Below are 18,123 nucleotides of genomic sequence, written 5' to 3'. Positions count from 1 at the left end.
ACTTTGATATTTAATACTAAAACTAGACGTAGTAAAATATTCCTTGCTACAACAAAGGAAATTCATCTAAGATATATTTAATTAACAATAGCGGTAGAATATATTAAGCACGTATTACTGTGATAAAGTAGAGGGCATAAGAACGTTCGCTTGTTGAATTTCACGTAAAGTTAACTACTCGAGGGCTATCCGCTTCCAACTTAAACTAGAGGGAAGGCAGAGAAAGAACCTAACGCCAACTCTTTGATAAATTCACATTATAACGTTACGGCAGCTTAGAAGACAAGCATGTTCAGGATGGGATCGATACCGCGTTCTTGAAATTGTGAGTCAAGCGTTTTAACGGTACACCAGACCACGTCAGGCCTCTTCGGTACAAATAAACTTTGAGAAGGGATGTTTATTCGTGGATGGGTGCTGTTACTTGTTGGTTTGGTTTGTTTTGAATTTCGCGCAAAGCTACACGAAGGCTATCTGCGCTAGCCATCCCTAATTTAGTAATGTAAGACTAGAGGGAACGTAGCTAGTCATCACCACCCACCGCCAACTCTTGGGCTACTCTTTTTCCAACGAATAGTGGGATTGACCGTCACATTATAACACCCCTACGGCTGAAAAGACGAGCATGTTTGGTGCGACTGGGATGCGAACCCGCGACCCTCAGATTACGAGTCGCACGCCTTAACCACCTGGCCATGCGTTACTTATTGGTGGGCGGGTGTATTTACCTATTGATAAGAGGGTATAGACACTTTTTAACTAAAGTTTATTTTTTTTACGGATTCATCATTCTCTTCATGAATCACGTGATTTGCGATTGTTTGAAGATATCAAAAGGGGGGGGTAGAATGCCAGTTGAATCTAACACTCATTTTACTGCTAGATTTTATTCAGTACAGGTTTTCGCTGCATCTCCATAGATACAACCAGAATAACTATATTTAACCAGAAATAAACACAACAGCTTTTAGAAAAGTTATGTTTTATAGCTCTTCTGATCCAAGTTTACATATAACATTAATATGTATAAAGAATAAAACAACAAATCAGGCTGCTTTGGTTCAAATGTGTGTTGGTGGTTTTTTTATGGATTATTACGTAAATAATCGTTAATCATGTCTCCACCTCAAGTTCAGATGATCCAATGTACTATGATAAACAAGATATATTGTACTTTTAGAGTTGGAACATGAAGTGAATCTCAACTAAGAACCATATTCGTGCTGGTAAGTTTCTGGTGAAAAACTGTCTATTTGGGTAAACCAAGGCTTACACAAAAGAGGCTGTTAAACTTTTTTTTAAAGAAAACTGAATACTTGAATGAAAAGCAGCAATATAAAGAACGAATCTTCTCAACTGCTGTCAGGAATACCGTAAATGACGTTGCGGACTATCTTACCCACAAATATGAAAAACAGAATGAAAATCTGCGATTTTAAGTTTTTTCCACGTACAAGTCACCAAGAAAATCAGAAAACGGATCCCATACATTCAACCTCAGGTTTGTTAAAAAATTCAGTTTAAAATTAGTATTAACAGTGATAAAATTAAATAATTTAATGAACGTGGACTACGATAAATTAGCACGTGATTAATAATCACAAGTGTATTTCAAATTAACACGTGGAAATTCTACAACAGGGACATTAACATGCAGCCATTACTTAAAACAAAACTAATCACATTTCCCTCATGAAATCACAATATTTTTTTTTAATATAAAGGTGACGTTTCAGTTCTTTATACGTAAATAAACAAAGAATGAAATTTACATATTGAAAGAGGCTTGGCATGGCCAAGCGTGTTAAGGCGTGCGACTCGTACTCTGAGGGTCGCGGTTTCGCATCCCCATCGCGCCAAACACGCTCGCCCTTTCAGCCGTGGGGGCGTTATAATTTTACGAGCAATCCCACTATTCGTTGTTAAAAGAGTAGCCCAAGAGTTGGCGGTGGGTGGTGATGACTAGCTGCCTTCCCTCTAGTCTTACACTGCTAAATTAGGGACGGTTAGCACAGATAGCCCTCGTGTAGCTTTGTGCGAAATTCCAAACAAACAAACAAACATATTGAAATTTTAAAATTCCAAACTTGATATAATTGGCGTAATTGGTCAATTAATCTCATAAAATGTTTTTAGTCAGTAATTAAAACTTACAGATCAATCAATATGGCGTAAATTTGAGCGAGAACTTCATCACAACGAACTGTTCATTTCTAAATGTTCTACTCTCAACTAACTGGCAAACGTAAAAGTCCATTAATATTACAATAATTTCATTTATAAGCTCATGAAATATATGTACACCAATTTACATTAAAATATTTGTTGTTGTTTTCTAACACCTAGACACTCACCGACCCACACGGCTGTCGCATTATCATCGGGGTCAAAAGGACACTTGGCCACACCGTTACCTATACCAGGAATTGCGTTCCACGAGTCCACGTGAGAAAGGTTGGCCTGAAATATTCGTGTAATTAGACTACATTCAATCTTCAATATAATTTAAATTGTAATTGGAATTTTGAATAAAAATATACATCTCAGGTGAAATAATGCATATTACAGCCCTGAGTACTTGTTTGGACAACAGTTAGGTGGTCAGACACGTGATATCATATTACAGCCCTGAGTACTTGTTTGGACAACAGTGAGGTGGTCAGACACGTGATATCAAACTTGTTTTTCTTCAACAGTTTGAACAAACGAAACGTTTGTAAAGAGAATTATACTGAAACATATCAAGATACCAAAAAAGACATTTCTATAACTTAGAGAGCAAAAAATCGGCTAGTTGTCACACAACCACAACAAGTCGTTACACAGAATCTTCAAAGTCAGGTTAGTAGGGCGTTTACTCGCTTTTAGACCTTTCATATAGTTTACCGGATGAACAGATCCTAGTTTTTAAGTTAGAGTTTCAATGAATTGGAAGGCGCCTGAATTAACAGTTTGATTTAGAAAATGGAAATATAAGTCAGCATGTCAACTGTCAGAAACACTCTTTTTAAAATTGACCTTTACGTCAGGTTACGACGTCTTTAGTGGTTTCAAGGACACTGGATTTACTCGATATGCTATCGTCTCATTTACATACAAATCGGTAGCTGTTCCTTGTCCGGGTTGTCAACGGCACTATTTAATCGCAGTAGCTGTTCCTTGTCCGGGTTGTCAACGGCACTATTTAGTAACAGTAGCTGTTCCTTGTCCGGGTTGTCAACGGCACTATTTAGTAACAGTAGCTGTTCCTTGTCCGGGTTGTCAACGGCACTGTTTAGTAACAGTAGCTGTTCCTTGTCCGGGTTGTCAACGGCACTGTTTAGTAACAGTAGCTGTTCCTTGTCCGGGTTGTCAACGGCACTGTTTAGTAAGCAGTAGCTGTTCCTTGTCCGGGTTGTCAACGGCACTGTTTAGTAACAGTAGCTGTTCCTTGTCCGGGTTGTCAACGGCACTGTTTAGTAACAGTAGCTGTTCCTTGTCCGGGTTGTCAACGGCACTGTTTAGTAACAGTAGCTGTTCCTTGTCCGGGTTGTCAACGGCACTGTTTAGTAACAGTAGCTGTTCCTTGTCCGGGTTGTCAACGGCACTATTTATTGTCTTGTCATAGTTAGCACACAGAAAATTCCAGTTTATCCTTAACTGCTTTAAGTAATGTAGATACAGACAAACAGACAGACAAAAAGACAACTTATTTGATAATCAAAGACTAGTGTATATCTACGTATAAAAAAAGAATTTACTACACACACAATTGAACGGTTTTGTTTCACATTTCAAATTCCTCTGTATATTTTAATAACTTATGTTTCGTTGAGCAGCAGAAAATTACAGATATTTATCTTCGTGTAATTGTAAGTTTGATATTATTCAGTATATTAAGTTCCAACACCATTAATTCAACCATGTTGCTACATGATACGTGAACCGTATCACAAGATGTAGGAAACTACACATTATGTTCTTGATTAATAGAGCTTAATTATAGCTATGGATTGATAGTTTCAAAAGTCAGTGTTATACTACAATAGTTATAAAAAATAAGTATAGACTTATTTACTAAACATTTTAACTTGTTAGCCTGTTAATTATTGACATTCCGTTGAACGTTAAGCTCCACCTTTCGGCTACTTGTGAATAGCAATAGAACATTCAAAGCATAAAGTTAGGAAATCAATCATTGTAGCTGGCATAATTAAAACATGTAAACTAATAAACACCGTGACTTCAGTAGGCCGTGCAACACACAGGACAACCAGACACCATGAGTTTACACCCTGGTGCAAATTAATTGAAACAAATGGTCATTTTACAATATTTTCAGCATGGCGGCTGGTGTAGGCTCGCTGGACCCGCTGATTTCCTTTAATAGTCATTTTTTCACACAGACGGCGTCATTAGCTGTGTTTTGCAGTAAGGTCGATCTATTTTTGGGATATATGACAAAACTTTGAGAAATATTATGTCATTCGAAATTACGTTAGAAGGGCAAGGAGACCAGTCAAAAAACAACTTCTTACCAACTCATTGAAGAAAAAACGGTATCAATGGGTCTGAAATACAAGAACTGGACGGAAGAACAAGGGAGGAAGGTGTTATCAGTGACGAGACTCATTTCTTCGTACAGGGTCAAAGAAATCTGCATGTTCACAGATCTCAAGGTGAGAAACTTCGAGAATCTCACATCAATAAGTTCGTAAAACATCCATTGAAGATGTTTTGGGGCTATTTTAGCTACTATGGTGTCGGAGGCTTACATATCGTAGAAGGTATGATGCGAGGACCACAGTACATCAAAGTTTTGCAGAGAAGATTCGTTTCAGAATTGAAAAAGATTTCCAGATGGATCTGGCATTTTTCATCAAGATCTGGCTCCGTGCCACACATCGAAACTTGTGAAGAATTTTATGACTACAACAGGAATAAAGGTGCTGGACTGGCCTGGAAACTCTCCAGACTTAAATTCTATTGAAAATCTTTGGGCGATTTGTAAAGAAAGACTTCGTGGAAAAGACTGTACTACGAAAAATAAGCTAATTGAGGCCATAATTGAGGTGTGGTACCGCGATCCAAAAATTAGTAAAGATTGCAGTCAACTCGTGGACTCGATGCCAAAGCGGATTAATGATCTTCTAAAAAATAAAGACGGTCATATCATGTATTGACTTGTGAGTAATTTTTGGGTTCTCAGAAATAAAATGCAAAAAAAAATTGAAAAAAATCGTAATTTTCCGTCTTGTTTCAATTAATTTGCACAAGGGTGTAGTAGGCCGTGCAACATACAGGACAACCAAATAAGTCAGCCAAGAAAAACAGAAGTTAAGATTAGTGAACCAATACGGCCAAAATGAGTCAGAATAAAATGACCAACCAAATCATTAAATTCATACACAGAACAGCCAAAATAAGTTGTCCATCATACAGAATTGTAAAGAAAGTCATATAACACACAGGACGTCTATAACAAAATCGCAAGGAATTCATCATATCACTTTAAACCATTCATTATCTGGCTGCCACTTGTTTGTACTTTGTTACCATTCTAAAACCTTGTTATTGATGGTAAAACAGATTACCGACTGTATGTGCTACATTTATTACAATAATACACATTCATCGTAATACATCGTCTTATTTTGTCTCTTTATGTGTTGCACATCATTCTGACACGTGAGGTATCACATTTGTGTATTTCTGTATTATCACCATCTTGTACACGTGCTTCGTTGTCGTTTGTCGTGTTTCGTTCGTTTGAACCAATTTAAAATCCAGCACACAACACAACTACAATAACAGATCCAGAATTTAACATAACTATAATAAACATTAAATACTGAAAACAACTATAACTAGTAAATCACCATACATGATAGATACAGTAACAGTAATTATTACAAGTCGAAGTTACAGTAAGTTGCATTAAGACCAAAACCTGGAGCGTTGTGTACAGTTTTATGTTCCTTTTAACATGTTAAAAATCCCAAATAGTGGAACATACCCATTTTTTTTGGGGTAGGTGGATGGTACTGGGTTTTGACGAAAAAACGTGAAATTCACTTTAACGGTCAAGCTTGAATGCGTTAAGTTTATCACTATCACCTTGTGAGGGTATTGTAATTAGGTCCGTGTGTTTTCGAACACGTATCTCGAAAAATAATAGACGGATATCAACAAAATTTTTTACACACTAGGGAAGTAAATATGGCAAAGTCTTTCAGAAATTGGTTTCGAATCCATATGTGGATTCTGGAATATTTTGAAGCATTTATTTAATGGGGAGACAGGGCATTTTGGGTGAACAAATTCATAAAGCGTGATCGAATTTGTACCAAATTTTACAGACACATTAAAGTTGAGACTCTCATTCTTCCTACAGGAAATGATCCAAATCGTTGATCATTCTGGATTCGAGAAGGATTCCCTGAGTATTCGAAGATGAAATTTGACATTGTCGAAAATGAGCGACGGGGTGAGGGTATGGAATCCCTCCCACTGCTGTTGTTGTCCTTGTATAAATATATATCAAAATCCAATAAGCTAAACAGATTCATCAAGAAACAGCCTCTTTATTGGCCAGTTTTTTTTACTAATTACGAAAAACTGAAAAACTTTCATTCAATCTACAGCACTAATGGTCTTACCCTGGACAAATTGCGGCAGAAAGCATTATGTGCAGACTATATAAGTATACTTTACAAAATACAAGAACCTCAGGAGGTGAAACTTCCCATTTCGGTGAAAAAAATTAACTTTTTTAACTGAAAATCTAGAAAAAATGGAAGCTGTTTATCAAGTCCATTGCCCAAATTGAACAAAAGAGTTTTTAATTACAAAAAATAATATATAATCTACGGAACTCTGAATATTTATTTGCTGCAGAAATGGTTTTAAGGTACACACCTTCAAGTTTTGTTTGTTTTTTGGGGAGAGGTTATGAAAATATTTATTTCAAAATAGCAGAATAAAACTGATAATTGTATTTCAGTCATTGGAATCAAACTAATTTTTTAAGAAGTATTAGGTGGGATCGAATTTTAACAATTAAACTCAGCATGTCACCAAGTTCTAAAGCATAGAAAACATTTCTTGCAATTGAATTTTGGACTCAAACTCTTCATTGCACAGAAGCCAACACTCGTCAATTAAATCCATATTTTAATAGTCCCTTTTCCATTGTTTCACTTGAACACAAACTGCAGACTGTGGGCTGTAGCAACTGCAGATGACATAGGAAATGTTTTGCTTCTGTAAGCTATTTAGTAGAAGTAAGTTTAGAACAAAACACTATAGAGAATCAGATTCAAACGATAAGTTTCTTTTATCTAAAAAGGGGTTAAGGTTGGCGGAAAGCGGTGTAATTTGTTGCCTTCCATCTACCAAACAGTTCGCAAACAACTGCCAGTTTTTTCTATTCTCTCTGGTCATCAGTTCACCATCAGGAAGGATGGCCACGGGTGCTACAAGTCAGTTACCTCCATCCTAGTTAGTGGTTAAACACCATGGACGACGGCTGCTAATTTTACTAGATTTGTCATAACAAACACAGGAAGAACAATATCTGTTTCATTGGAGAGTCGGTATAATAAAAAATGGTAACAATCGTTAATCTGGTTCTGATTAGTTGACTATTTTCGTCACAATCGATTAACAGGAATTTCGACAGTTGATTGGATAATAAAAACTTTAACAATTAGAGACTAATTTACATTAATCGATTAGTTTTCAACACTAATTAATCTGTTTGTTTGTAATCGATTATATTGACCAGGTCGAGACAAAACAATTTTAAGGCGCAACGAAAATCACACTGCTAAAACTGGTTTAGTAAGAGCACAGCCACGAAATATTAACCAACACAGTGTACGGTTACAAAACCTTAATGGTGGCACAAAAACATACGATATGTTAATAACATTACAATATAGAAATCCACAAACACTACACAATAAAAAACATATTCTAGTTTCAATTCCTTTATCATCTTAAACGTCGTAGCAAATAAAAATAATACACGGAACAGAACGTCGAAAAACTGAAACATCAGTTGCTAGTTGATGGCAGAATAACGTATCTGGAATACTAAAAGAGGAAGACACCTCAAAAATTGAGTTGTAGTGGATGTTAAGTTTTATCCCAAAATAGTACAGTTGGATCAAGATATTCACAAACTATATATATTTTTCACTGAATAATTTTGTTAAGTATATATATTTTAAAATAATTTTTCTTGTCCCGTGTAAGAAAATTAGTTATCTACTTACGTGAACAACCCAGTCCATTGGGCTGAAAGCGTTTGTCCCACAAACGTAGAACCTGCTTCCATCACCTATTGGCTGGATGATACGGATATGGTTTTTACAGTCATAAACCTGCATATAAAGAAAACTAGTGAATATTAACATGTGAAAATTCCACTGAACCATGAAATATCCTAAACATCTTTACTGTACATTTAAAAAATTAAAACTGTGACATCTCAGCCCACATCTCCCGGCAATATTGTGTTCAGTTGTACGTTGCCAAAAGAAAGCCCGTTGCTACGAATTAAATAGACGTACTTTCAATTGTCAAAAATTCCACTGTAAAAATGTCCCCGATATCTAACTTCGTAAATGTTGTACGCGAGATAAAATAATAATAATAATATAATAAGCAAATAAAGATATTATACCAAAATTACGGTTTGTTATATATACACACTTTCTCCTCGGTAGATTTTTTAGAATTGCATACAGTCGGTCCTTCTCATTATGTTACATAGGAAGTCTTAACCATTGTAAGTGTTACTTAGCATTCTTAAGAATCTTAAAAATAGTAGATCGATATAACGTAACGCAATAACGAGTTTAACATGCTAATAAATAGTTATAAACTACTATCAGTGTAAGTAAATACAACCAGCAACCATGCTACACCTTGTTACAAGACACATCTGGACGCATATCAATGTACAAACAATCAACAACCGTGCTACACCTCGTCACAAGACGCATCTGGACGCATATCAATGTACAAACAATCAACAACCATGCTACACCTTGTTACAAGACACATCTGGACGCATATCAATGTACAAACAATCAACAACCATGCTACACCTTGTTACAAGACACATCTGGACGCATATCAATGTACAAACAATCAACAACCATGCTACACCTTGTTACAAGACTCATCTGGACCCATATCAATGTACAAACAATCAACAACCGTGCTACACCTCGTCACAAGACACATCTGGACCCATATCGATGTACAAACAATCAACAACCATGCTACACCTTGTTACAAGACACATCTGGACCCATATCAATGTACAAACAATCAACAACCGTGCTACACCTCGTCACAAGACACATCTGGACCCATATCAATGTACAAACAATCAACAACCGTGCTACACCTCGTCACAAGACACATCTGGACGCATATCAATGTACAAACAATCAACAACCATGCTACACCTTGTTACAAGACACATCTGGACCCATATCAATGTACAAACAATCAACAACCATGCTACACCTTGTTACAAGACACATCTGGACCCATATCGATGTACATACAATCAACAACCATGCTACACCTTGTTACAAGACACATCTGGACCCATATCGATGTACATACAACCAACAACCATCTCGTCGGTTGGTTGGTTGATTTAGTGTTTTATGGCACAAAGCAACTAGGCTATCTGCACCAAACATCCAGTAAAATGGTAAAATTTAGTAAAATTCATAAAAGGAAATTAAGGTAAAACAAAACAACGTTAAAAAAATAAATAAATAGCATAAAACCAATGTTTACATCTAGTCTACAATGTCAAGAGAAAAACTGGTGATTCAAGTTGTAAAGGACTTTCTGTAGCGTAACTGTAATAATCATAACTCACCAGGAAGACTAACAGGTAAGTACAAAAACCACCATCAGTCATCAGAAGTTGGCCTTTCCAGTCCTGGTTTCGAGTTACTTAATGTTACGGTCAGTTTCTAATTTCAAATTGAACTAGATGAACTGTGATATTTAAAAGGGAGCCACATTAAAATGGTGTAAAGTATATATTAAAAACTTAAATGGCATTAAAAGATTAATGGCCTTTACAAAAACTAAACACTACCAAGGTGGACATTGTCACCATCACCAATAACACTGTAACATTATGGACAAACCTCGGGATAGTACATGTTTAAAATGATGCCATCGTTGAGAGTCTTAACGATGACAAGAAAGTAAAATGTGGTTTATTTTGATCTGAGTGTTACACAAACTACATATTGGTGCATCAGTTACAGATAAAAGAAAACGATGAGTTAAAAAACTATGACCAATGTGTAGTCTTGTCAGAACAATTTCCTCTTTCTGATCCTCACAGGAACAAGATGGACAAAGTCCAATACACGGTTTTATTTGGAAAAGCTTGTTTTCGCGTTGCTCACTCCAAGATGACTGCCAGCTGGTACGGAGCCGAGCCTTGAATACAGGACCAAAGTCCATGTATGGAAGAGGCACAGCAGTGACAGTGCCAGATCAGATAGATTTAGCTGCCGTGTCTGCAAGCTCGTTCCCGCGAATACCAACGTGGCCTGGTATCCAGAAAACCTGGATAGAAGTAGATGTTAAGAGAAATGGGCCAGTCGGGTTTGAATATCGGCGAGAACAGGGTGTGAACCAACGTGAAGTGATTCCAAGACCAGTAGAGAACAAAGCGAGTCAGTATAAATAATGTAGTTTGAGTACTTGCTTAGCTTCTATGTGATCCAGGGCAAGAGAAATGGCATACAGTTCAGCAGTGAACACAGAAGCTGTAGAGGGGATTCTGCACGCAATCACCAAACCACAACAAACCATGACAGAGCCCACACAGTCACCTGATTTCAAACCCTCTGTATAATAAGAATGGAAGGATGGTTCGATAGATGTTCGGCAAACAACAGACAATATTTCCAATCGGGAGTGTCTGCTTTTCTCAGATGATTTAAAGATAGGTCACATTTGGGGACTGTAAGAAGCCACGGTGGATGGACTGACCAGTAGATACAACAATGTTATCCAAGGACAAACCCAATTCATCCAACTGTGCCTGGATACGAAGGCCAAGAGAAGCAATGGCAGATCGTCTGTCCTAAAAAAGTATGTCCCACCGAGGAAGGAAAATACAACCGCAGGTAGGATGCGTTGGTAAGTAACAAAGTTTCAAAGCATATAGTAATAGTTACAAACGGCAGAGGTGCAAAGAAGGTTCATGAGACTATGTATAAGCTCTGAACAAGGAAAGTGCAGAAAGCCTTAGTGCAGAGCCGAAGTCCTTGATCTTTAAGTCCGAGAATCTGGCAAAGCCATAGATCAGTGATCCATAGTCGAATTTCGATCGAGTAAGAGCATGATATATTTTTTAGCATAGAACGTCGATCCGCTCCTCAAGCGGTGGAAGAGAGAACACGGAGAATGTTCAGTGCTCTTGTATATTTGACCCGTAGCCGCTTGATGCGTGGTATAAAGGTCAGCTTACGGTAAAAGATAAGGCCCAAGATCTTTGTCTCAGGTTCCACAGGCAGCACAACTACGCCGATACAGAGTTTAGGATCAGGATGAACACCCCGTTGGTAGCAAAAGTGCATGCATACGGTTTTAGAGAGAGAAAAGGTAAAGCTGTTTGCTGTAGTCCACTTCAGTAAACGATTGAGGGCAGTCTGTAGCTGCTGCTCAATATACCTCATGTTCGACAACTGATATGAGATGTGAAAGTCGTCGACATAGAACCAGTTTGCAACAATGAGAGGGAGTTGTTTAGTGATGGCATTCATTTTTATACTGAAAAGTGTGGCACTTAAAAACACATCCCTAAGGGACTCCAAGTTCCTGTAGAAAAGAACGGGAAAATGTCAAACCCACATGTACTTGGAATCTCCTGTCCATTAAAAGCTTTTAGTAAAAATGGGCAAATGGCCACGTAACTCACATATATATTGAGGTCTCAAAAATGCCATACCTAAGCAGGAGATAGATAGTGCAGCATGTCATAGTGTACATCATCAGGCTCAACAGATGTACTACCAAACCAATGAAGGGCCAGTTTAAGTTCCACCAGTGTAAAGGGACGATTATAGTCATAAAGTCAATAAGCTCAAAAAGAAAGAGGTGATCACTCTGTCCTATTCTTGATGGCTAAGAAGGTGGAGGAAGAAGCAGAAGTGCTAGACACCCGACAAAGGCTTTCACCTAGAGTATCGGTGATGCTCCGGGTATCAGCCACTTCCTGGCCAGAGAGAAAGATCAGAAGGGGTACAGAATTATATTGCCCATTGACCTTTCGAATCTTGTCCCATACGAATTTGGAACTGGTGATAGAAGATATGCTGGTTGTAAACTTAATCCAAGATTCCTTCTAGCTTTGACGTTTTACCAACCGAACATGTGCACGGGCCTGCTGGAAACTGATGCGGTTCAAGAGTGTGGGATATTTACGGAAAGTATCCCAGGCCCGTTTTTGAGCCTTCCGTGCTAAGTGGCAGGCAGGATTCCACCACGGACGAGGATATATTGGAAAACGTGTCGAGGTTTTAGGAATACATTGAGCAGCTGCTTGTATAGTACAGTTAGTTACTGCTGCTACCCAGTCGTCTATTGATGGCTTACAGATGATGGCAGGATCGAGTTCTGCCAAAGAGGGCCAGTTTGCGTGATCCAGCTTTGACTGGGGCACTCGGGTCGGGTGGCATCGACCACAGCCATTCTCTTTCAAGATTATAGGAAAATGGTCACTGCCTTGAGGATTATTGTCAACCCTCCATGAAAAATGGGAGAATAGTGAAGGGGAGCAAATTGAGAGATCAATAGCAGTAAAGGACTGACTAGGTGCGTGAAAAAAGTAGAAGAACCAGTATTGAAAAGAAAAAGGTTGTGATCAGAGAGCATACGCTCTACAGAGTGACCCCTCCTATCAATATCAGCACTTCCCCAGAGGGGATGATGTCCATTAAAGTCCCCCAGGATTAAAAATAGAGACGGCAACTGTTAAATGAGAACATCAAGGTCTGATTCATCATGTCTCTCTCCAGGCGACAGGTAGAGAGAACAAACAGTGATGGTATGACCCAAGGAATCATGGATGGCTACGGTCTCCAAGGGTATGTCGAGTGGCAAAGACAGAAAGGGCAGATGCTGATCAATCAACAGTGCCACCCCTCTATGCACTCGTCCATCACACAGACTGTAATTTCTTTACAAAGAAAACCGCCGAAGGTTGACTGTATCGGCAGGTTTCAGAATTGTTTCCTGCAAGGAGACATACAGGATGGTAGGAAGCAATCAGTTTTGATGTCATCCAGATTAGAACGTAAACCTTGACAGTTCCATTGTATCAAGGTGACCATTTTTATTTACGTGTAGGCGAGTTGGGTGGAGAACCCTTCTGTTTACGACCACGTCTTTTCTCCCAACTGTTCTTATTCGGGCGGAGGTCTACAGACCTCCATGGATACTGCCCTGTGGTCAATTGGGTAGATCTTTGCTGTTGGAAGGGGATTCCAGTGATTGAAGACTGAACGAATGATCGTTTTGAATTTTGGGGTGGGAGAAGATGTATCTGAGAAAATGCCTGTACCTGGAACAAAATAATGTGGATCTTGGGGTTTGGTGGAATGTATATAAGGGGTAGAAATGGGTGTTGAAATTGTTTCATCAACATTTTTAATCATGGAGGTCAAACTAATTTTCATTTGTTTTAAGAAATATTCTTTAGGAGGCACAGAGAGATCTGTCTGCACTCCCACTGTAGGTGTAGGACGAAGTGCAGCAGCATACGTCCGAGATGAAGTGGTGGACAGCAACTTTCAAGCCTCAGGATAAGTAATGTTATAAATCGTTTTCAAATGCTGCACCCCTTTTTCTTCCAACCATTTAGGGCAAGAACAAAAGTAGGATGGGTGAGAGCCATTGCAATTAACACAATGATGGTCAGTTTAACACTCATAAGCGTTATGGTCCCTGCCATCACAATGAGGACACATCAAGGAACCATAACATGACATCTTTAAGTGACCGAACCGCTGACACTGGAAACATCGGAGAGGGTTTGGAATGTATGGCCGAACCCTGCAATTAAGATAACCTGCCTTGATGGTGGCAGGTGTATGTAGTGATGTACATGTGAGAACGAGAACATTGGTCAGCACCATAATTCTATCTTTGCAAGTGGAGATACGCCTAATTGCAGAAACTCCGTGAGTGGAGAAACCAGCGAGAATCTCTGACTCGAGGATATTCTTCAAATCCCTCTCAACAATAACTCCTAGTGATGAATTCAAAGTATCATGAGGCATAACCTCAATAGGTATTTCCCAAATTGCCTTGGAATGCAAGAGGAGTTCACAGTGTTGAGATGTGGATGTTTCCAACAATGTGTCACCAAATCGAAGCTTCTTTACTGACTCTGGGAGAGCCAGCAAATCCTTCTAGTCCCTTCTAAATGAAAAAGGAAGACATTTGTCTTAAAGGTTTGTCTGAAAGAGAATGTAGTATAAGGAAATGTGGTACAACAGGTGTTATGTTGGAGATTACTGCTCAGAATTTTCAAGGCGTGGTCATTTACCTATGGGCTGTTTTTTCACTATTTTATTTAAGTTTTTATTTGGAGGATCCATAATAAAAAAGGGAAATTTCGGTGCCTACTGACCCCACCCATCATGGAGCCCTACGAGGGGACGCACTACAGTGTCAAACAAGAACACTTATGTAACATCAGGGTTTGTCAGCACTATACCCAAACATCAGCACAACACCTGTTGAGAACATCCAACACTGGTACTTGGTTGACCCTAGCCCAAATGGACCAGCCAACTGACCCTAGATGGGCACCCCAAAGCTGCCCGTCTACAGGAATTCAAGGCCAAAGTGGTGTGTTAGGGTTGGACCCCTCAACCACCAGGATCCTCTCTTCCCCTTAACGGTTTCCATTCTACGGCAAACATGTGGGTGGATGTTTAGATCCCAGAGGAGGTAAACTGAAAGAACAGAACCTTCCCTGGGAGGTCCTCTCACCACATACAGGAATCCACACGGAGGGGCCATCTTATCAGAACTTCTGAAATCAATATATTACAGTCTAACTAACCTTCAAGTAGCTCAACACAACTTAGTTTTGTTGTCCCACATCATATTTACTTGTATTTCTGCCTTTTACGCCGAAGAGTTTTTGGTTTTTACAAAATAACATTTATTTACAAATATGTCGTTTCACTCTCCCACATAAGCCTGTGTTATATTCATGCATTATATCATTCATTCATGCAGTTTTTTAATGCGCCCCATCAATATAAACTTACTAGTACAGTTTGCTTTTAGGCCCCTACATTAAGACTTATCTTACATACAAGCTCACATATTTATCCTCTGAATGCTCACCTCAGATTTGCCTTTTGCCACACATCTAGCCACATTCAATGGTTCTATGGTCAGGGAATTCTAAAAAAAGAAAAGAAAAGTATATTATTGGCCTCTTGAAATTCAATAAAATGTGAGTTTTTTCTCACCCTCATAGATGAAGCACTACAAAAGTGATTAAGTAACAGCAAGTTGGTTCTCACCCTCCCAGATGAAACACTACAAAAGTGATTAAGTAACAGCAAGTTGGTTCTCACCCTCATAGATGAAACACTACAAAAGTGATTAAGTAACAGCAAGTTGGAAGTTCCAGATCTCCACAACACCTGATTCATTACTTTATCCCTGATCAGTTAGAACTGGCTGCATTTACCAGAAGAACCAGGCAGCGCAGATTAGTGGTTTATTTCTATACATATGAAGCTAAGTTTATTTGTTTTTTTAATTTCGTGCAAAGCTACACGAGGGCTATCTGCGCTATCCGTCCCTAATTTAGCAGTGTGAAACTACAGTAGGCGGCTAGTCATCACCACCCAACCTCAACTGTTGGGCTACTCTTTTACCAATGAATAGTGGGGATTGACTGCCACATTATAACACCCCCACGGCTGAAAGGGCGAGCATATTTGGTGCGACGGGGATTTGAACGGCTTAACCCATCTGGTCATTTTATTATGATTTTATGAACTACAATATTTATGTAAAAACATGTAACTTTTCCAGATTAATTATATAATCAAGTTATGTTCATGCATTTTTGTTACAAGATTTAAAATCTGAAGATTAGCACTCAGTTGAAACATGTTATTCTCGAAATGAAAAAAATATAAATTTACAATTTTGTGATCCATTATTTAATTTTACACACAAGTTAAAGAACTGAGTTCATAGTCTACATCATATAAACTAAAACAACAAATCTCAGATTACTCAGTATGGCTGATATGGGTATTGAGACTTACTAATAAAACAGAGAACAGCGTATCGACCTCCTTAAGTCATCTTCAGATTAATACCCATAACAGCTGTTCTGAGATGTATTTTTACTTCAAGAGGGCTTCTTGTCATCACGAAATCCCAGATTTATCCTTTTATTCAGGCTACCTTCGATTATCTGCATACAATCACAAGTATCGTATCGTAACAAGTTCAGGGTGTTCTGTTCGTGGCGAATACGTATATGTTAACGTATACACCAAAACTTGCTCTTGTTTTTGTACAAATGAATATGTAACACAATTCCTACTAGTCTTAACATACTAAAACAAACTATCGAAAACGTTTAAAACTAAACAACATATTAATTATAACGATATATGTTTGATATATTGCGAATGCACTTTCAGCATTTTCTTGATATTTGGTATTTTCATCCTGACACACAATTTGAACGACACAGAGTTAAACTGCTTAAGCAAGAGTCCCTAAGGGTTAATATATAGCTAGCCATTCCGAATTTACAATTTGTTTTTGAACTTCGAGTAAAGCTACACGAGAGTTACCTGTGCTAGCCGTCCCTAATTTAGCAATGCGAAACTAAAAGGAATGAAACTAGTCACCACCATCCACCGCTAACTATTAGGCTACTCTTTTACCAATGAATAGTGGGATTGACCATCCCATTATAACGCCTCCGCGGTTGAAAGGGCAAGTATATATTTGGTGCGACGGGAATTCTGATAATCAACCCTCAGATGACGAATCGAGTGCCTTAACCAGCTGGCCATATTGGGCTTAAATTTAGAACTACTGACCCTACAATCAAAAGCAGCTGTCGTCACAAAAGTTAAACCAGTTTTGAACCCAATAACTAAAAGTGCAGAGTGTGTTCAGTGTTATCGTGGCGCGAACACTGAACCCTTCTGTACGCATGCTGATAAGTTAGCTACTAACGCGGTGTTCTCTTGAAAGAAAGTACTTAATGTAGCTCTTATCACAGTTAAAGTTTCATACTGATGAAAAGATCATATTAAAAACTTTCACAACATTTTAAAAAAGTTATTTTGCTTAAATATTTGTAAGTGAAAGAACATTTAAGAAAGTGGCACTATTAATAAACAAAAAAAGGAAAGTCTGAAATAAACAACTCTATTCTCATTTTACAACTTGGGTGATAAAGAACAAGCTATCAGACGAGATATTTAAAACTGAAATCTCAGTTTTATTAAGTTTCGAAACACGTTTATTTCCAACAGTTTGAATAGCTAAGCCTTGCGTGAGTTAGGATAATATTATCTAACGCAGCGATTTATTTGATATTACAAAAAACAAAATAAAGTTAATCCACATAACTACAATTACAAGAAAGATTTTTTCTATACCTAAAAAATAAACAAAAAAAAACATCAAATGTGCTTAAATAAACACAAATCCACGAATCTGACATGACAACTTAAGTTTAAAATATTTAAGTCTTTTTGAGTTTGAAATTATATATTCCCCTAATTCCTCTAGCGGAGTGTAGGTGAAATATCAAATTTCATTACATTAGTAACCTGCCTTAAGCCTCCAAACCCTAAGTGTTAGATTACAAAAATCTACACGCTTTCACTTAATAAAAACCTTAAATGTCGTTAGTTTTTTGTTTTTGCTCTGTTTTATACATCTTATGTAAACGTTTGCTTTAAAATACTCCGGAGAAATGTGAACACCCTTGAGGCTTCAAAAATGAACACGTACGTTGTAAAGAAAGGAACTCGACTCTTGAAAGTTATAAAAAAAAAACCCGTCTTCCTCTTGATTTTC

The 18,123-nt window shown here is 38.0% G+C and overlaps 1 protein-coding gene across 2 annotated transcripts in view; it reads right to left on the bottom strand.

Annotated features, from left to right (window-relative positions):
• LOC143239187 (semaphorin-2A-like) overlaps nt 1–18,123 on the bottom strand; it is a 478,807-nt gene that overhangs the window by 20,392 nt on the left and 440,292 nt on the right. For both annotated transcript variants that reach the window (XM_076480055.1, XM_076480054.1), the window contains exons 4-6: nt 15,400–15,459; nt 8,259–8,366; nt 2,355–2,460 (exon numbers count right to left, since the gene is read on the bottom strand). In XM_076480055.1, the coding sequence (XP_076336170.1) occupies nt 2,355–2,460; nt 8,259–8,366; nt 15,400–15,459 (274 nt within the window). The remainder of the gene's footprint in view (nt 1–2,354; nt 2,461–8,258; nt 8,367–15,399; nt 15,460–18,123) is intronic.

This window comes from Tachypleus tridentatus, chromosome 13 (assembly GCF_004210375.1).
Source record: "Tachypleus tridentatus isolate NWPU-2018 chromosome 13, ASM421037v1, whole genome shotgun sequence".
In the NCBI taxonomy this organism is placed as follows: domain Eukaryota; kingdom Metazoa; phylum Arthropoda; class Merostomata; order Xiphosura; family Limulidae; genus Tachypleus; species Tachypleus tridentatus.
This window is presented reverse-complemented; position numbering and strand designations above follow the sequence as displayed.